The sequence below is a fragment of the Tribolium madens genome, unplaced genomic scaffold (assembly GCF_015345945.1).
Source record: "Tribolium madens isolate multiple individuals breed KSU strain unplaced genomic scaffold, Tmad_KSU_1.1 Scaffold_20;HRSCAF=117;Tcas5.2_LG4, whole genome shotgun sequence".
In the NCBI taxonomy this organism is placed as follows: Eukaryota; Metazoa; Arthropoda; class Insecta; order Coleoptera; family Tenebrionidae; genus Tribolium; species Tribolium madens.
This window is the reverse complement of record NW_025400985.1, coordinates 7,226,775-7,247,732: the sequence shown is the minus strand read 5'-3', so window position 1 is coordinate 7,247,732 and position 20,958 is coordinate 7,226,775. Positions and strand designations below refer to the sequence as shown.

Here is a 20,958-nt window from a genome sequence, read left to right as displayed (position 1 = left end):
TATGCAGATTTTATGAACACTCTACATAATAATCTCCAGCAATGGCTGCATCATCACAGCTTCCATTTTATTCGTTCTTTATTCAAATTTATGATAATGTCGTTCCTATTTATGACCCCGGCGCGCAGCATGGCGTAGGTGGTGCACCATACTTTCTACGACTTTAACATCTTTACCTTTTTCTCTCTTTTCCATCAACATAAAATCACTAATAGCTCTAATCCTCGAACACACGCGAGCTTTTAACTCTTTAAAATTTTTCAACACTCGTAGAAAAAAACCGAAGTGGAAGAGTAACCACAAACGTGGCTGCTAATCAGCCTCGAAAACGGCCAGTGGTGGACCCAAACACTCACGCAAAATACATGTCATTCTTAATCTTTTTGTTTTGTATCCAATTAAAATAAAAACACAAAAGATGAGTACCAGAATTTGATTTTATTAAATTTTAAAAACTTAAAAAATAAGGTCACAAAAATTAACTCTCAATTTCAATTATTTCGAAAAGTAAAATTTTATCAGAGTTTTCGCATGTAGGTAAATAAGCTGGGGTCAGGCCCCCTTCACACCGCCCCAGTGCGCCACTGAAGCGCTTCACGTCTCCGTTTTGTTTGCAATGACTAACCGTCACTAATGTCCGTCATTTAATGTAAATAAAACTATTGGGAATAATGAGTAAAACCGTAAATATTTGCTGAGTTTAGTGCTCAGTCATCGATAACGAGACAAATAAAGCGCCTTCGTATGCACTAGGGGGCTTTGTTTGGAGGCCGCTGGTACGATGCGTAACACGGTGGAAACCACGCTCTTCTTCTTCTTCTCCTCCTCGGCAACGCTGCGCTCCCGCAGATCTAAAGAATAACGAGCCACTACGTTACTTATTACTTTGTTTAGTTTACGGATAATTTGTTTACCAGCAGGTACCACGGCTACCGAAACGTGACCCATTCTCGACACAAAATTTCACTCTGGAATTATAAAAACACAAAAAGACCATGGGACAGGTGGATGGGTAACACAGGTAGCCGGCTCGAGGACCCCTTGCTCCCCAAAAACGCCCACTTATTACCACATTGAAAAAATCAAAATGGTCATTTTATTTGATTTTATTGAGGAACTCGACAATAGAAAGTGTAATTTGTTTTTTAATTAAGTATTCGTTTCCACATTGAGTAGGTAATATATGAATCGATTTTACTATACGTCAATGATAAAGTTGGCAGCAATGAGATTAAATACAACGCGAGCAGTCGGCAATACCAACATCACTAAAAAAAAAACACTCGAAAAATAGTTTTTTTCCACCCAAAAATATTTACTACTGTAGTCGATTTGGCTTCGCTTAGTATTTTTCTAATAAACATTTGCTTTGTGTACTAACTTAAGTTGGAAATTTCAAAACTTACTATTGTCTTAACAACACATTATTAGTAAAAACTAAAATTTATCAGATTTTCAAAGTTCACTGTGTCAGTCATCATTTTCACGAATCTAATTTGAATTGTTCTAAGGGACATAACGTTGGAAACTGTATAAATTAGTATTTTCCTTAATTAGGTTGGTGATAATTAAAAAAATAAATATTTGTAGAAAGTCAATTTGCACTTGAACACATTGTAAACCCAGTTTCTGGATAAAAAGCTTTCATCAAACGTTTGTGGTCACCCACTGTGCCAACCTAACAAAAGAAAAACGTTCAAGACTCTTGGACTTGAAATAATTACAGTTGCGGCTGCTGCATCTGGAGCTTATCGAGTAATCATAAAAATCCATAATTACGTACTAAGTCACTGCAGACTTTTATCATGAGAACCACATTTTATTGTCTATAAAACTTATAATTTATGACACCCCTCTTAATCGATGCGTTGGAGAAAAGTCAATTTTTTCGACTGGATTTTGGAAAAAATGGCAACAATCGGCACTTATCTCGCTATAATAAATCAGACGAGCACCTAGAAGCTTGAATATGCCCCATAATGAGTCTTACACGAGTCGTAAATGCTGTCAAAAGTCGGGCAATAAAACCCCAAATTCGTATATCTTCACTTTACAACCACCCAAATCATTTTTAACGCGACAGGAATTTTATGAGACTTTTTGGAAAAATCGTGATATAAATCACGGTTTCAAATTATAGGTGTAGTATTCACAGAAGACACGCCTGCTTTAAGACGCGTTTTTTTCCATTTTTGTCAAATGGGAATATCACTGCAGGCGAGGAGATAAAAACGAGTGGTGAGCAGAAACCATTAGCGCTATCCAATATTGGGCGTTCCTTGATGCTACCGGCAATAAATCCAACCACAATGGGCACTTTAAAAAATCAAAAATCTTCGATGGGTTGGTATGGCCTTGTCTAATGCTACCACCAGAAAAAATGCCTTACGTGCTCGGGCGAGACTTATGTTATTAATTCTGACTGAGACGTAAGTAATGGGTCTGTAGTACGATGGTACAGACATCCAGCTTATTGCATTATCCACGGGCTACTGGGTACGGTTGTACGTTATATATTTTATGTCAAATGGGTTGGCATGTTGGCGGATTTTCTACGTTCATTTTTTAACGCCTTACACAAGCGTTATTTCAACAATAAATTCAACGAGTTTTGTTTTTACTCTCACAGCTTTCAACTCGTATGGCACGGCTTACAGCCGAACCAATTGGTAGGTATGATGATGGATCGCTGAATTATTATATCACACATAAGACGCATTGTGTGAGGATGATGCAAGAATGAAAATATTCCAAAAACATAGTGTAAAATCAACAAAAAGAATTACTAAATCCATTACAATAAAGCAAGAAAAATTGGAAAAAATTCTTAGCAATGATGAAACCTCTAATTAGCTTTTTTTTATCGCAAACGCATGATACGTCATTGTGCAATAGTTACGCAACATCTTTTAAATTAAAAATAATTCATTTGTAAAAGTCCATCAATAGAATTTATTAAAAAAGAGAAATAACATCGAGTAGGTCGCGTTGTCAAACGTCAATAAACAATTTTTGTAATAATCAACGTGTTGTGCCCAAACTTTGTCACCGTGTCCAGTTTTTTGGCCCTGAAGCTCCAAACTAATTACTGAAATTTGTTTCAATGAGCGAAAACTCGGCCTGAAAGTAAGTTTTTCATGAAATAATTGCATAACTGCGTCAATAATTCGTATTTTGAAAATTTGGTGTCACTGTCGCCATCTACCGACCATGTCACCAACCACAAAGGACGCTACCAGCGCCATTTTGATTAACAAAGTAGACTGTCTAGTTTCGAATATTTAACCTTCACCCATTTTTACAAATTATTTTGAAAAAAATAATAACACAGTGAAGTGACCGTTGGTAAAAATGTTTATTTGTTTAAAAAATATATTGAATTAATGAGAAATCGAAAGCTGTCAAGCTAATTGCACATTGTGGTAAGTCATTTAAATGGACGACAAAACAAAGTTTGTTTTTGGAACTTGGGCGCAATTTTGGAGTTTAATTTTGCACAAAATCGTTAACTAATACTCATCTAAGGGCACTATTGGTAAAGGCTGCGTTCTGTAGCTCCTCCTTTGGTAGGAGGCAAAACGTCTTTTCACAGGACTTGGCAAACATTTACATTCGTTTTGGTCAAAATATGAGCCAGTGGAACACTGCATTGTTTCTCTACACTGGCATGCACATAAATCAGGGTTCCATAATTTGGTCAAACTGTTTTTGTTACACTTTTTCTCTTCATCATAATTTATACAGGCACACCTACATTCTGACTTTCTGTACTCTTGAAATTTGTTACAATCCTAGAAGAAACCCATAAACACACTCAAATATACAACAAGTTTTCCCCCAATTACCTCAGCTCTGATTTTACAATCACATTTACATTTTGTGTGTTTTTCAACCAAAACAACTTCCTTATTTAAGACTTTTAATTTTTTACCTCCTGTATATTGCGTTTTAATGACCTACAAGACTGTTATCAAAAGTAAATCAAGAGAGTTTTACTGACCTTGAAAGGGATTTCTTCTTTTGTTTCTGGTTGACATGCTAAGAGATTATGAGAACAACAGCCCCCACATCTTTCTACCCTAGTACACTGAGGGATATACAAAACACTTGGATCTTCAGAAGTTGCTATTTTTACTGTCTGTAGTTCAGGCATGCAAGGTGCCCCCTTTGGGATAGTAGCAGCACCTGAAAAAGTTATTGTTACTGCACTTTTAGGAAAATTCTTACAAAACTTACTTCTTTCTTCTGCCTCATTTCCCCCAAACCTATCTAAAAAATATTTTAACTCAATTACATTTTTTTCAGGAAATGGAAAACTACACTAAGGAGCAAAAGGATTCAGCAAAGGAAGTTCTCGAATTTTACGTCGACATTTTCGAGAATCACAATTCAACTGTAAAATATTTTCTTGCAGAAAATGTTGTCCTTGATTGGTTTGGTAAAACAATCAAAGGCAACAAAAAGGTGTCCTTATTTCTTAAAGACCAAGTCTGTAAAGTAACTCATCACATAACTAACACAAGCCCTAGTGAAAAAGTAGCGTTTAAAGAGAGTCATCATGTAAAAGTGCCAAAGTAAGTCGTTTTTAAAATACTATTGACAAAAAATAATTATTGTGTCTAGGGAAGAAAACGTACAATTAATCTCTTCCCCTGTAAATACGGAAACAACGCCACCAAAGCAAACCCAGCCATCTACAAGTATGTTAGAAATAGGTCAAGGTGATGGTCCTGACAACAGCCCCTTGATGTCGCCGCGTAAGAAAATGAAATTTGATTCAGTGGAAGAAACTGAAACAGTCGAGAGCGAGTCAGAAATTTCACCATTGAAATGTCTCACTGCTGAAGGTAGTGTTGAATTTCACAAGCCTAGCTCGAAAAAACTCCAAACTGAGACAAAATGGCGAAGGCCTGTGAAATTACACTTAGGGTATACAAAAAGTAGCTTTAGAGACTGTACCATCTATCTAATAATTTATGAAAGTAATCTCAAATGTCGCCGAAATTTATATAAAGAATTTTGTGAAGATAATTCAAGCACAAAACCTTCGTAGTGCAATTGTTTACTTTTTGTTGTGCACATTGTGCAACTTCTAAGTTTATTATAACTTTTTTTTATGTATTCTGTACTAGATTTTGTGATTGGCGTGCCTGACATGACAAATTTATTTTTTTAAGAAAAACTTTGTATTTTTGTTACAAAAAAATAAATACCTTGAAGGAAAATACCGTCTTCTTCTATGTAATTTAGTAATAAGTCGCTGACGTTGTGTTGGTTGAGGTCTTGGATGAAATCCAAGGGAATCTGCAAGGAAATTTAAGGTTAAGTGCAAATCATGATGAACGTTTTTATTCACATAAAGTATGGACTTACTGTACGCAGAAATTATCTAGAATCATTCCTATACCAATTAAAAACGAAAACTCAACAAAAAAAGTTAACATTTTAGTTAAAATTGCAATTTTTATGCAATACTTGCACAACACATTCGTAAAACTCGATAATCAAGGCGCCAAAATAGTTCGGGAGGACCAACCTAAGCCCAGAAAAGTCCCAACCAGCTAAAGGCGGCTATTTCTAATAACTTTTTTATTATTTAATTAAATTAATATTAAATGATATAAATTTTATAAATTTATGTGATTTGAAAATAAATAATATTACAATATAAAAAACTATTAAAATGCTTATAAGTTATTATTTATTTTCATAGGTAATGCATTTTTAATTATTTACATAACGGGAATTCCGACTATAAATAAATAACAAAACCTAACAGTACCTCATGTTTTGTAAGCGTTTTGTTACCTGAGATGTCCCATTAGCCCCCTCACTCTGACTGTTTTCCTCCACTTCACCCATCTCATCATCATTATCAAAATAATTATGAAATCCGTGATGGTGGTGGTGGTGGTGAAAATGCGTATAATCTTCTTTAATCTTTAAATCATCGGGAGCGACACCCATATCTTTTTGGGCCGCATTAGTACCCACGGTTATTAGTACCACCAATGTACTCAGCAACATTACGCACATCTTGTTTACGTATTGAAAGTTAATTAGGAAAGTGGACAGGTTTAGACCAAGCGCAGGTTGGGATGGAACTGATGGTCAAGTTTTGATTTGCGAAGGTGATTGAGTAAGATGTGGGTTTCACCTTTTCGCGTTGATAAGGACAAGTTAGATAGGTGGAAATGATGGGTTTTGGGAGCGGAACCAGCGGAAGCAGTCGTGATAGTGACATCCAAATTTCGCAATGAGATAAACAGACAATATAACTGGTTTTTGAGTTTCTAATAAACATTTTTGTTGTCTCATCAACTACATTTTACAAATATTCTTCTTAGGAAAAGTTTGGGACAGGCTCGTGCAAAGTCCCGTGCGGTTAAAGCGACTGCAAATATTTTTAGATTTCTTGTAAAATGACTCAGAGAGAAATCACTCATTTTTTCATACGATTGGCGTCAATGATTGCAATAAAAATTTCTTTTGTGCAAGTTCTACGCAAAACAAGACGTGTTAAAAGCACAACATGACTCATTTCCCGCACAATTTCCTCGCTGAAAACTCAATTTTTCCATTATCTAATGTTGTTATTGTCCGCGATGGTTTGCATGACAATGGAAGACCAAAACACAATAAAACCGCACGCCTGCGCTACTCAAATCCACGTTTGATCAATGTGTTACAGGTGAACCATGAGAGACTCTTCACTAAGGGTAGAGTCGTGCAGTGGAGTGCCTTCCGGGGCCACCGACCCTGCGACGTCTCTCCGGTATGACATGGTTGAGTGGTCTTCTACTCTTATCACTGATTATCAACACCCAATCGGAATCGGTCGACATTGACCACTCTTTTGCGTCACGTGTGTATGGAACAGGTGATTGTCTATTGTTAGAATTTTTTATTTTGCACCTTTGCATGGTAGAATGAGTGATGGGCAAATTTAAACAGACCTACTTAGGAGAAGCATGCAATGCACGCAAATAGGTCACTTGAAACTTTTTGTTTACTTTTTTTTGTTTGTGATGAGTTCATGGAACTCGATCAAAATCGTGCTTGGTACCGGAATCTCTAGCAAAATACCTGGAATTGATTTAACATCAACGTTACAGAGTTACTCCTCTTGGAGAGTGATTACCAAAACCAGAAAACATACAAGTTTGAGGATTTTTTCTGGACTGGCTCTGGCGATGGGTCTGATGATGAATACCCATGGACTGATAAACCGACAACCATTTACAAAACCAAAACCGTCCTTTCGACTATTTATCTTGAACCATCGACAATGATAAATACAACCACCAAATGTTCATTTAATTGTGAAACTCCAGTTACCACAACTGAAGAAATCACTCCAACCCCAACTCAGCCCCCTGATGACGACTTCTTAAATGCCGACCGTCATTTTTGGTTGTTAACAGTATTAAAAAGTGATGGCAAAGATCCCGTCATTATTGATCTCAAAAATAGTTTAGCTAAACTATATAAAACCGCATTTCAAAGACAACAGGAACGTCACTTAGGGATCGTAAACCGTGATAAAAGAGACGCTAAAAGTCTGGACAAACCGGTCAAGGTCTACATCCACAATGTTGAGAAAAGTAAAATAAACGGTGACGAAAAAATCGAAGTCCTTTATCACGTTTCAGTTTCGGGAAAACCGGTTGATGCTGTAACTGCAGCCGCAGACATGACTTTGATAACCGACGACGAAGTCAGGAACGAATTAGGATATCCTTTCCTCATCAAAGCCGAACGTACAAATCAATATCTTGCGTTGAAATATGTTCAAAAATAATTTTTTCAGCGTATTTGAAGCCACCAGCCCCTCAAGGCCTCTCCCGTTCAAAAAACACCTGGATTTTCATCGGAGTTTCAATCGTGGCTCTTTTAGCAATTCTCCTGGTTGTGGCTTTCCTAACCTTAGCTCTAACAAAGCGTAAAAAACGCCCCTCGTCTGGTATGGAAAATCGGAGGCAAATTTTCGAACGGGGGGCTATTAATGAACCTAAACCGGACCAATCACCCACTTATATTAATTTCCGAAACCAGCCGTCGAATCAGACACTCAGGAGCGTCTCCGCGACAAGACCCCGAAGTTCAATAAGCTCGAGTTCGGCCAGGTCAGTTGCACCACCGTCATTAAAGTCACTCTAATCCAATTTCAGTTCGACGAGTCTTGATATTTCCCCACTAATGGCTTTGAAAAAGCAACGAACTCCCCCGAAGCCCCCACGTCCTAAAGCTGCGACTAATTTGAAAAGAATCGCGCCGGAGCTTTTGGATTCCGATAGTAATGGGAGTAAAAGAGAGTCACCTGAGACGATTTACGATCCGGGGGTGGTAAGCCCCAAGTCGTATTTATCTATGCCGTCAGTTAAGGCTTTTCCCAGGTAAGGATTAAATACAAATTGGAAAATAATTATTGGAAAACGGCTTTATAGAGGATGTATGCCGGAACCTTTGAACAAAGTTTTGGAACCGGTGAGTGTCTTACATTTGGATATGCCGGACGATGATGGGCTTCTCCGAGGCGAAAGAACCGACTCTAGGTATGGTTTAAGAAGACATGGGAGTTTTGGGGCTATGGAAGATCCAGGAGTTATAGGGCCCGTCGTGTGGAACATGCACTGCCAGCGATTGCAACACGGTAATTTATAATTTTTAAATTAATTATACTTTAGGGGCTAGGGGAAAATATGGACAGGTTTTGTTGGTTACATGACCAATGTAAGGAACATACATTACGACATTAAAGTTTACGCAAATTAAACACACAACAAACAGTCATTATCTTTACGTACAAAACAAGCTTATGTTGCCTAATTTGTTTATTTAAAACCAAAAAAGAATTGTAAGGTATTATTGGTTGCATAAGATATATATTATTAGTTGCATAACTAAGATTTTTTTTTGACGTTAAATTCAAGGAAAATTAATTGCGTTGTAAATTTAATTGACGTAAACATAATAATTATTCCTGTAATTTGCTTATTTAAAACCAGAACTTTTAAAATTGTGTTTTTGATTTCATATACTCAGGGTGTTGCTGGTTGCATAGTTATAATTTATTAAAATAATTAAAAAAGAAGTGTTTTACCTATTAACCCTATTAATCTCAGAATTAAAGGAAAACGAGCCACAAACTTTTCTATAAAACATTTTTTTATTAGAAACTAGATTGATTTATTTTGAATGGTATTATTGGTTGCATAACTACAATTTATTGAAGAAACTAAAAAACATGTTTTATGATAATAAATTACTTTAAATTTATAATTAAAAAAACATAAAACAAACAAAAAATAAGGTTTTTCTACATACAAAATTTATTTATAACAAGTTTGTTTTTTAGTTGTATTATTGGTTGCATAACGCATGAAACTTCAATTTATTTTCTGCAATTTGGATGTTTGTAGAAATCTTTTATGAAAACTTTTATTTTCTCCAAGCTTTAGATTCAACTGGTCATAAAAGTACAAAGTTTCTATCCATCAATACAATATTCACACTTTAATTTCGAACCTTATGTTATATTATTGGTTGCATATCCGCACATTTCTTTTTGCATTTTTAAAGGGGTGAGTGTGGACGAGGGTATCGACGACCTAAAAGTGCCCTCCAACGTCTCCCGTATGCGTAAACGCTTCCACGATCTTCTCGACGACACTTTCAGCCTTTTCGGCAGCCGGCGTGAGAGCCCCTCCAAACCGCCCCCAATCGAGGTCAAAAGCCACTCAGCCGTTAATAGGTAACCCCATACTTTCTTATTACACTTCCATTTAATCATATTTTTTAGACCCAACGATGATACCCAACCTACAGTCCGCCCCCGGCCGAAAACCACCGATCCTCGCCGAATGCTACCATCCCCGGGAAGTACCAAACCGAAAGGCGCGTGGGCTAGCACGGCCCCTTCGCCCCTTATCCGACCCCTCAGTGCCGACATAACCCCGAAAATCAATGTCGAGCATATTTTAGCGGAGGGAAAGTTCAGAGCCAATGATCCTGCAGTGCCTTTAATCGCGGCTATTAAAAGCGAAATAGAGAAATGTTCGCTGCCGGGGAGTACCACAGATGTTAGAAAGTAGATGTTTTTGTTGTTTATTTATTTGATTTGTTATATTACAAACGTAACAAATTTAAATATATTTGAAAAACTCGCCGAGGATTGATAGTTTCTGGAGGAATGGTTGGGCCTTGCAAGTGAGTAGCTTGTAATTGGTCTCCCATGTTGTGTTTCGATTGTTTTTACTTTCGGTACGGAAACGTTCCAACATTTCTTGCTCGTCGAATTTTTTACCCGACTTTGATTTCTTGTTTTCTTCATTTTTCAGGGTCACATTTTCTTCGAAATTGATTTTCTGACTGACATTATCATTGTCCTCTAACTTGACGTAACTATTGCTCGATTCTGTTGTGATTTCATCAACGGCAATTTCATCAGTTTTATTTGAAATAGCTTTATCTTCATCTTCTGTTTCAGGACAAACATTTTTATTGATATAATTCCTGCGTTCATTGATACTATCACCACGAAAAAGACTCTTCTTCTCTTCGAGATCATTAAAATTTACTAAATTTAACTTGGGCATATCATGGCAACAATGCAAAGCGGCAGGGTCAAGTGGATGAGCTTCAGTGTTGAAAATATAACCCCCAGTCTCAATAATACATTCCCCATTTGGGGTATTAATGACAGTTCCATGTTGGCCTTGATTATGAATAAAATTTTCTGTGTCAAAAAGAAGATACAAATATTTTGTAGTCTCAGAAAGGAAAAAAGATTCCATTCTATCTTCCTTTCTATGATCCCTGACATCCTTAATAGTGGCATAGCCACAAGGTGTCCTTGCGCTATGCTGAATACTCCGTAAGATATCTTCACCAGCTTGAAGCAAAAACGGATCTTCGGTAGCCCTATAGAGGTACATAATTGATTCAATTAACTCCGGTCTTAGAGGGTAACTCTCCCTATTAGTCCCGGCTTCAGATTGAGGAATGTAATAAAATTCAGGGGTAAAACCATACTGGAGCCACACTTGATGGTAATTGTGTAGAGTCTTCATTGCAGAACTTGTATCACCTGTTTTTATTAGTAAATTTGAGTCAACAAAAAATAATTATTTACCAATCAGACTTAACACTCCAGGCCAATAGGCTTCCAGTGACTGAAATACTGGTATCGTGACCTGACCTTTAGTCATAGAAACCCACATATACCAATCGTCCTTTTTCAAATATTTATCAATTGATTTTCTCGCTTCGTGAAACATTTCTAATAATTCCGGCCGTTGCAATAAAATCGAACCCTTGACCAAATATTCAAAAAATGAGTCAACCCCTGATCCTATCCCTGCGTCCTGATAGGTCCAACGCCCTGTTTCCACGTCAATATGGTTGCCATAAAGGCCTAACGGCGATTTGTGGTTGTAAAGGGCATAAAGTGCGTTAAGTGCAATCTTGAAATATTTTTATCACCAATTATGTTCAAACAAAACAAAATTTGCATACTTCTTCATAAAGTGGGTCTCCAGTGAGCCTACTGAGAGTACCAAACTCCAAAATGAAAGTACCTATACCGGCAGTACAGGTGACTGCTGTCTCACCCTTAGGAACCCCTTTTCGCAAGTTTATGGTGCCGTAAGGCATCCCTGTTTTAGTGTCAAAGGCTACAATTAACCTCTTGGCTACATCTTCAGCTAGTCTTAGTAAAGGGCCATTGCACGGCCACCCTGGCTCCAATTTAACACCTGCCCTAAGAAAAAATTAATTTAGCCTTAAGATTACTTACAAGTTACCTATGGGACAACAAATGCGCACTTAGAAGTCCGCCAACAATCCTTATATTCGTTTCAAAGACAGAAACGTTAATATTTGCATCAAAGTCGGGTTTTGCCGTTAAAATTTGAACGACTCTTTGAAACTCTGAGTGATTGCCCATGATTGCTAGTGTCCCCAAAGCATCAATTAACGTGAGCGAGTAACTAAAACGATTAATTAGACAAGAAACTGGAGCCGTATTGTAAGACACCTTCCGTAAGTATCTATTCCGTCACAACTTATAGGCCTAAGCTCATCGTAAGGGTATGCATATTTTAAATAGCTGTCGTAAGCATGATAAAACATTTCTCTTACTTCCTCTCTAAAAAATTGGGAAAATTAATACGAAAATATGTAACTTGACCTAACCTCAATTTGATTAAATCATTTTTTGTGTAAGTCCGGATGCCATTTGCTATATTAATTGTTGTAATAATAAGTATATAAAAAACCTTGTTGTGATTGAATAACATTTTGAGTGGGTAAAAAATCCGATTAAATCCATTTATTACGTGTTATGTCTGATGTTGACATTTTAGATAAGGTTAGAATTTTGACACTTGACAGAACGGACAATTTAATTTGAAATTTAAAAATTCTAGTAAAATTTGCCACTTTGGAATAATTGGTAAATAAACGGCCAATTTCACCCGACTTTATATTTTTTTAAATAATAAAAATTGTCCGTCTATCAAATAAAACCATAGGCGTTTCTTGCCCTAGTTTAAAAATGGAGCTTTTAATAAAACAAGTTTTGTTTGTTTTAATATGAAAAACTGTCCAGTTTTCCCAATTTGGTTCTTTTTTGTTTTGACCACTAATTTTTCACTTAATTTTTTGTTCTTTGAACATTTTTTCTCAATTTTTTGTCACCGCAAGCACTTTTTTTGCTAAATTTTTTCTAACAAAATTCTCAATTTTTATTTTAATCTTTAAATTCTGAATTGTCCAACTACATCATCATTACCTGTGATGTGAAAATACTTTGGGACAAAAGATGGTTAATTTTTTGACAAAAATCCTTAGGGCCACAAAACTAGAGGTTTGTTTTAACAACAACAGTTTTTTGCTTGTGTTGTATTTGAATTCGTTTACTTATGATACTTCTCCACGTCAAGTCAAAAAAGTGTTGTAAGTGGACCAGTTTGCAATTTCATTCATGGGTTAGTTGTGGGCAGGCGCGTGGGTCCGATGATTTCATAAAAAGTTTCACTAGAGGTTCCAAACAAATCGAATCTTTCGCCCGTTCCATCAGTAATAAATCTAAAGTGGTCGAGGCCCAATTTTGATTTTTTTGTGCACATGGACATGTTGTAAACAGTTACCACACTCTCCTCATTAACATGTAGGGTTGTTATCTTTATCCGAATGCAAGTTATTAGCTCCCACGTGTCCAAACAAACCCGTTTTCTGTTTTGCGTTGGTTCCGAAGGCGTAGAAAGAATGAAATCAGGTCTGCCCGCGTCTTCTTTCGAAAACTTGCTAATTTTTATAATGAACCTACAAACTATACGATTTCTCGTAAAGCGTGCAGGCGTTCACATTTTTGGAATTGTTGCCTGGGTGGAATAAATTACGGCGAAAGAGCACCATTATGGTGCGTTCAGGAGCGATTTTCAAACTTCGGAGGCCCTTTTCGAGCGAAATTTTTTACATTAACCCTATATCAGACTCAAATATTTCCGACAAGGGCAATTTCGGGTTTTTACGAGTCGCTAAACTGGAGATGGGCCCCCGAGTGTCTCTCCCGACAACAGCTCATTTCGATTAAAATTTTTGTACAAATAAACTGACACAAATGACCATGTTTGTTTGCAGGAGGCCATCATCGAGTTATTGACGTGTGGGTGCCCCATCAAGGCATAGTTGCAGCACATGGACTTCTGTTCTTTTATAGCATGTAATAAAAACTTTTCAATACACGTTGTACGAGGGATGCAAAAAGTGACCTTGTGGGTTATGTAAGTCAAATGACAAAACAATCGTACTTTTCTGTCTTTATTACAATTCATAAATTAAATGCAGTTTGACTGCTTTATGGCAGATCCGAGCGATAACACAATCAGCAACGATCTTGGGTCGCTGCATTGAAGAAATTTCTCGTTTTAATGATCTCACAAATCCAAAAAACACTAGTATGAAAAATACAAACACCAAGAAGCAAACGGTCGTAAATCTGCTTAATTTTTGGAATTTGTTCAACGTAGCAGTTCTTAGAATGTTTTTTAGAAGACCATTGCACTATAGACTAGAGCAAGACCAAAGTGTAAAAGAACAGGGCCGTAGCAAAGCCAGTGACCCCAAATTAGAAATTTAAGGTTGTGTGATTTCACATAAATCAAGAAAATGTACAAGAAATAGCATCTGTGAATATCTAAAAACCAAAAATAGCTGAAATAATTGCGTGTCGTTTCCGGGAACTGGATTATTTTCATAATCTGATTGGTATCGGGTAAGTGTCTGGTGTGTAGGTTTTACAATTCCACCTCAACAAATTGTGAAAGTATTCGAAATATAATAAGAATATAATCATTGATAGAAAAACTAGATTGAGGAGGAAGTAGCGTAGGTCGATCGAGAGGCTTCGAATTTTTTGTTGTGTTGAAAGCTATCCAATCCAAAAATAGCAACGTAAGTGGAAAATTCGTCATTTTGCATTCGCGATTAGATCGAAAATAGCGTCGTTTGTTTTATTTTTAATTGTGCTTTATTAAGGTCGTGCTATTGAATATTTCGTTGTCTATTAATAATAATGCTCTCTCCAAAAGCCACGTCTCATTCACTATTGGAATTGCAAAGTAATTCATCATTTGTTCTGCATCACGTGGTTGCGTTTGACTTAGACAGTGTGTCGACTGAATGGTCTTTTCTAAGAAGAAGCATAACAAATTTCAAGGAAAATCCTATTATATTTACATAAAAAGTTACACCCACTTCCTGTCAGTCGTCTCTAATTTCAAGCGATCGCAAGAAAATACTCATTTATGAAAAAAGCCAGTCACATGGCAATTCGCGACAATTGAATCAATTAAAGAAGCGAAAAATGGAATAAATTACGCAGTAACGCAGTCCATTTGATCCCTGAACGAAGCAAGCACTTTACATGCCAACAAAAATCTCCCTTGATGCCATTAAGACAATTACATTTTCCATAATTAATGAATGAATTGCGGAGAGACACCTCCAGAGTTCTCAGAATTTAGGTTCGTACACCCACGTTTCAGTAATTTAGCCGTATTTTTAACATCCGCCCACGCGTCTCGAATAAAGTGTCATTCACAACAAATTGGAGACAATGCCGGAGGGGCCACAGCAACCGCATTTTTCAGATTCGCGCTCCATTGTAAGCCCATTTTGGATCAATTTTTCGTACTGGGAAAAGTGCGCAATAAATAGATTCAAACTGATAAGTTCGAGGCCTATTAATGACGCCTAACATTCCAAAAATCTGCCAAGGCAATTACGATTTTTACGATAAACGTGGGAGGACGCTTTCGACCAAAGGAAATGTATTCTCGCCTCCACGCCCTGCTCTCTTTTCTCAACTTTGTTTCGGTAACCCTGTAAATCTTTTACGAAGAAATGAACAAAAATATACATGAATTCCAGCATTTTTAGTTAATAAAAGGAAACTAATTTGTAAAATGATTTAGGTATTAAACTTCCTATAATTTTAAAATTAAAGTGGTATCACTGGAATAATGGTAAAGGCATTACATGGCTGTGAATTAAGGTGACCAACTTCAGAAAATTCAAGATCAAGACATTAATAAAATAAAAAGTATGGAACCAAACATTTGTTGCTTTAACTATTTATTTTTTGGAAAAACTAATTGATGAATGATAAAGTATGTACTATAAAAATGTAATGTTTTAGCAAGAATAACATTTTTCAACATTTTCTTTTGTTTTTAAGTTTTACAAAACTTTTAATTTTTTTAAATAGCAACCCAATATAAAACCACGGATTACAACTATCTCCCTACTTTATATTTAATTTTTTTCAAAAACTTTTTTACATTAATTGCAATTTCGCCAAAAAAAAAATCGTATAACTCAAAAACATCACAAAATTTCGGTCTCAAAATACGATCACATTTTTTATATTACTTTAATTTATAATAATCATTATTTTCTGGAGGCAAATGATTAAAAAAAAATACGCTTTGTTCCATAATTTATATTCACCCTGTATGTATTTTATATTACCAATGCAAGTGTATTAAAATTTAAATAATAATAATATAATAAGTATACATATGGGAAGCAAAATATTGACATAAACAACAAAAAAAATCTTTGGATCCCAATCTAATAATTAACATATTAATTTATTATGTATTAATTTCAATTTTCTTCTGTATGAACTGCTTTGAAATTCCCTTCTTTACATTTTTTTTTATCTATGCAAGCCAAATTAATATTTAATTTGGTCCTTCTATGTTATTTTTAAGTGTTTCTACTTTCAGTGGAGTTTTTTCAGGGGTCCACACACATTGACCAAAATTGAAATGATATTTATTTAATTTTTAAATTGAAAGGCACTTCGTTTTTGCTGCAAATAATAATCTCAAAAACGGCACACTTATTTGTCCTTAAATCGGGACGTAAACGTAAAACAGGACAAGACAATAAGAATCTAAACTGGTCCTGGCTGAATCAGGACGGTTGGTCACCTTACTGTGAATGATTGTGGCAAAAAAATCTGTTGGCAACACTAAATTATCGATGACAACTATGTGACATTTGAATTTTATAGTCAATGCTGCCAAACTAAGATCCAGATATGAGGCTCACTTTCAAACATACGGTAATTTTTGTTTATACACAGCCTTCCCCATTTAATTTCAAAGTTAGAGGCTAGTTTAATGTAATAAAAATTATAAATAAAAAAATTATTTTAGTACAAAGTCTTAAGAACCGTTAACAAATTGTGAACTTTTCTAATTCCAAATCGCGTTATTTGAGGATTATTTGTTATTTTAGAAATGTTTCTTTGTCCCCTCGCCCCACCCGCTGAAAGTTGAGAAGTAAAATCTTGAGTGAACTTCCGGCGCAGGCCGATGTCTGTATAACCCAACTTCCGGTGTATTCACTATGCATCCTCTTTCACAGAAGCTGACTCATCTCGAACCTGCATTAATTCGACGGCAATGCAATCTCCGGTGATTAAACGCGTTTTATCCTAAACAAAGTATTAAATCGCTTTCTTATTACGATTCCCGACATCCGTTGAAACGTAAAACCTGGCGCGATAATTCCCGATAAGGCAAGGCCGGCCGAGATTCTTGTCGATAATTCAACTGGGACAGAAAACTAATTGGTAAAAGAAGCGGAAACGCCACAAAAAACACATCTTCACGCATTCAAAATGGTGCTGTGGACCAAAGCGGGGGGCCGCTCGAAGCACTTCCGGTGGAGGGGACCACGCCGTGGGAACGACAACGCCATCAAACCCATCGTATCCTGGCTCAAATCGAGCGACTTGAGTCGCCAAATCGGCGACGTGTTATCACAGCTGACAAAACAGGGACTTCACTCGAAACCTGCCAAAAGGACTAATGGCAGAGATCGTATCGTGAAAGACGGAACTTTCAACGATGAGGTCGTAAATGCAGGTAGAGTAACCAAGAAAATGGTTAAAATCGAACGGAGATTTACGATACTATCAATACTGCAATAAAATGGTTCATATTGTTTGTTATTGGGGTAGGAGGCGGCCACAGAATCGTAGGGACTTTCTTTTTGTCATTGATTAGCACGGTGAGGATGTAGTGCTGAAGCAGAACCAATGAGATAATTGATTGATTCTTCACGGAAGGTGCTAAATGTTCAGCTTTAAAAAAGCACTGAAGAAAAGCCTTAAATACTGTTCTGTTGTTTTCTCTCTTTTTCTCTGATACCATTTGCAATTAATGCATCCTTGTCTAACAGTGACAGCGTATAAAAAAAGTCGACCCGCACGACAGCTAATCGAATTAAATTTATACAATGTTGGTAGATCGACCGCTTTAATCCATGAAATAAATTAGATGTGCGTGCAATTAGAGCAGATTATTATGACATGGAGTATTTCTCAAAAAAAAGAAACATCCGATTACAAAGGTGTATCGTACGACGGCAGGAAGTAATTATAGCTAGTTATAGCTAATCAATTATTAACTGTACCGGCAGTCTCACGTTAGTATTCTAATCAACGTAAAAACGGAACGATCGCTAATATCGTGAGAAGAAATTTATATTGGCTGTTTAAAAGGCAAAAAAGTCTTTAGCTATAATAGTTAATAGAGTGGACACAACCATCCGCTTGGTAATGAAGTCGACTTCCATGACGGGGAAAAATGAATGAAGAGAGATAACAATGATTTCAAGGCTGAAAATCGGTCGAAATTGGAAAAAGCGAGCGTTTAAAGCACTCGCTTGAAAAATATTTGTTCGGCGTAAGGTCGGAATAGTTAATAAGACCTTGTAATACATGTTTACCTTTAATTCGCCGTATCAACAAGTAGGTTTTAATCGACGACGCATGTGCAAGTTAGGTAAATTATGAATGAATTGCACAATAATCAATGGAAGTAGTAATTCATTAAAATAATTTGACACTTGTGAGAAATGCGTTCGGCTTTCGTCCCGATCGCAACCGACTGTTCGTTGCATAACATTCTAAAATTGAGAGATTGTTTATTTTTAACGCGATATGGATAATCTCTACACAAATAACTTTCTAATTGGGATTATTAGTGATTTGAGGTGTACGAGAGGTTATCCGAGTTCACAACCCGATCCTCCGCCTATGGCAGGTAAAGCCCTACTCACACTCATTGATGCGACGATTGAATGGCCGCCGTTCCGAGAAATAACTATTTCAGAACGGCCACCGTTGCCAAATTTCTAACAACACTGGAAAAAAAAACTAATCAAGCGAGAAACGGAAGGCGGTGTGGTCGAGCTGTTTTTTGTCGGTTGAAAATTCCTTTGAATGAGGATGTAACCAGATGGAAGTCATCCTGCCTGTGTATAACTGGCGTTTCCGGTGGGTCACGTGACGTGTCTGTCGCAGTGGCGTCTCGTATTTGGGAGAAATGGAGAGAAATAAAAATGCGAAAGTAACTTCGATGATCTGTTGTTATTAACAACATTAGGGAATAACAACGACTTTGTCTTACTTTATATCATTAGATCGTCGGACGGTCCGTAAAAAGAAGAGCTGTACGTGATTTCCCGTTGAGTTTGCTATTTGTAGTTTCGGGTTTGAATAATCGGACTTGACCGGAATATCCGTACAGCTCCACTTTTTTAATACAATGCGGATCCAGCGGTCTAATTATATACCTTTATAAAATTACTAATTTGTAATATGTACAGTAACTATACAATTTGAGGCTTTTTTGGCACTCAAAAGTGAGAGTATCTCCCCCCAAATGACATAACTTTTTACGAAAACAAATCACGGAAACTTCCGGTGCATTTAATGCCGAAAACCGGAAGCGGCGAGTGATTAGTTTTAATAAAATTGTAGTTTACTTTACGTACGATACACACCAGCGCAATCTGTTTTTCCTCAATTTTGTTGAAACTGTTAAAATGGGCAATGTTGGGTATTACAAAGCAAAGAACGATAACTCTTATGATGTATGTTTACCATTACGAAACGATTGCGCGAATAAAGAGCGCATTGACGAGTCGAGTTTATCTCATTTTTCTTATCACAGACCCAGACAAACGCATAATACAAAATAAATTTGAAATACAACATGTAAAAAGCCGAATGTCTGGACTTTTTCGCTGTGTCAACGCGACTCTTCACAACCTCTCATAACACGATTAATTTTTTTTATTGTAAGTTGTTATATACGTACAAACTACTTGTAAATCTTTTGTTATGTTCAATACCGCCCACGGACCTGTGATTAAACCGCGTTCTTTCATCGAAAGCGGTCAAGATTTCGTCAGAATGAAAAAGAGAAAAGGATGTAATACTGTAGAAAGTCGAATTGTTAAGGGGTGGTTTAAGCACAGGTTTTGCAGGTGTGTTGTTGATGCGTACATCAGCAAACATACAGGCACACTCACACGACGATTGCTCTTCCAAAAAGTGCGCTTCTCGAAAATAACCATTCGATTTGCTAAAGGCCACTTCACAGAAGTGTCTGCATTCGAACAGATCTGACTAAGTAAGGGGTGACGAATTATGTACGAAAAATTGGAGAAGTCACACTGCTTGGAAGAAGCAGAACTTAGGCCAATCAGATTAGAATTCAGAGTCGAGAGTGCAAAACACACAGAGAATCTAATTTTTATAAAACAACAAAAACCCGACAAAATTGGAAATATTAAATTTATCAACCATTACAAAATATGTATAGATGAAATTTTTTCACTTAATGAAAAACCTTTTAATGAAGCAAGTTTTTTTTATATTAGAAGTCTAACGTAAAAATATGTTAAATGATCAAATTCCTTCTATATGTATTCTCTACATGTCTGTAGCATTTTTGTTTGTTTGTCTAATTTGACTGGCCATCTTAGAGCGCAGGACTAGATAATACTGGAGAGCCGCGGTGTTTCCGGTGCCCCCCTATTCCACAATGTATTTGAAGCACATCATTCCACTACAACGCCACCACGCACTTTATTTCTTCTCAGGGGCCACTCGGACAAGCACGGAATATCAAAATTCAGTTTGTTACACTTGGGTATTTACAAAAAAGAGAGAAAATAAATTAATTATAAAGTATAGTATAGGTACACATTAGGCAGTCGTGACGAGTCGTTTTCGGATCTCGTCGTCCGTCCGTAATACACTTTTGTCACAATAATAAATGTTAAAAGTCCGGTGTCGAGTCCAGTAGTCTTTTCTCGGGAGTGGTATTCGGGGGACGGCATCGACAGCCTGTCCTCGAATGCCTCGCGTAGCACTTCTCGACGACGTGTTTGCAGCCCCGCAGCGGCCAGTAGAGCCAAAGACAGGGCAAAACGAAGGAGAGGGCTCCCAAACAGCCCCAACGGGCGCGTCGGCGATCGGGACCGCAGCCACAGGGGTCGTCGGCGCAGGACTCGCCGTCCGCCTCCGAGCAGTGGTAGAAGAGCGCCTTGACGCAGCAGAGACACGAGGCGTAGTCAACGACGGAG

The 20,958-nt window shown here is 36.9% G+C and overlaps 5 protein-coding genes across 7 annotated transcripts; 2 read left to right on the top strand and 3 right to left on the bottom strand.

Moving 5' to 3' along the window:
* The first annotated feature begins 2,987 nt into the window (after positions 1-2,987).
* On the top strand, positions 2,988-5,219 carry LOC123004702. 2 transcript variants are annotated; one of them, XM_044398092.1, is made up of 3 exons: positions 2,988-3,126; positions 4,306-4,574; positions 4,624-5,219. In XM_044398092.1, the coding sequence occupies exons 2-3, from the start codon at positions 4,309-4,311 to the stop codon at positions 5,051-5,053; spliced, it is 696 nt and encodes a 231-aa protein (XP_044254027.1). In that variant the 5' UTR covers positions 2,988-3,126; positions 4,306-4,308; the 3' UTR covers positions 5,054-5,219. The 2 variants fall into 2 exon arrangements, with proteins under 2 accessions (XP_044254027.1, XP_044254026.1); XM_044398091.1 differs by lacking the exon at positions 2,988-3,126 and adding an exon at positions 3,225-3,422.
* On the bottom strand, positions 3,337-6,220 carry LOC123004701. Its single transcript, XM_044398090.1, has 6 exons — positions 5,809-6,220; positions 5,214-5,304; positions 4,237-4,269; positions 4,001-4,185; positions 3,846-3,956; positions 3,337-3,791 (listed from the first exon to the last, which is right to left on the bottom strand). Exons 1-6 carry the CDS (start codon positions 6,034-6,036, stop codon positions 3,510-3,512), a joined length of 930 nt encoding a protein of 309 aa, XP_044254025.1. The 5' UTR covers positions 6,037-6,220; the 3' UTR covers positions 3,337-3,509.
* Positions 6,221-6,670: 450 nt separating this feature from the next.
* Positions 6,671-10,166, top strand: LOC123004699. Of its 2 annotated transcripts, none has more exons than XM_044398087.1 (7): positions 6,671-6,880; positions 7,116-7,760; positions 7,811-8,126; positions 8,172-8,396; positions 8,448-8,653; positions 9,583-9,754; positions 9,803-10,166. In XM_044398087.1, the coding sequence occupies exons 1-7, from the start codon at positions 6,778-6,780 to the stop codon at positions 10,092-10,094; spliced, it is 1,959 nt and encodes a 652-aa protein (XP_044254022.1). In that variant the 5' UTR covers positions 6,671-6,777; the 3' UTR covers positions 10,095-10,166. The 2 variants fall into 2 exon arrangements, with proteins under 2 accessions (XP_044254022.1, XP_044254023.1); XM_044398088.1 differs by lacking the exon at positions 6,671-6,880 and adding an exon at positions 6,941-7,062.
* Positions 10,091-12,379, bottom strand: LOC123004700 (ER degradation-enhancing alpha-mannosidase-like protein 2). The gene is made up of 6 exons (XM_044398089.1): positions 12,196-12,379; positions 12,038-12,148; positions 11,805-11,990; positions 11,518-11,761; positions 11,135-11,465; positions 10,091-11,089 (listed from the first exon to the last, which is right to left on the bottom strand). The coding sequence occupies exons 1-6, from the start codon at positions 12,297-12,299 to the stop codon at positions 10,146-10,148; spliced, it is 1,920 nt and encodes a 639-aa protein (XP_044254024.1). The 5' UTR covers positions 12,300-12,379; the 3' UTR covers positions 10,091-10,145.
* Positions 12,380-18,933: 6,554 nt separating this feature from the next.
* Positions 18,934-20,957, bottom strand: LOC123005176 (protein sprouty; the record flags this gene model as incomplete). The annotated part of the gene is made up of 1 exon (XM_044398831.1): positions 18,934-20,957. A coding segment is annotated over one exon (306 nt), but the record flags the coding sequence as incomplete, so codon positions are not given.
* Between the last annotated feature and the right edge of the window lies 1 nt (position 20,958).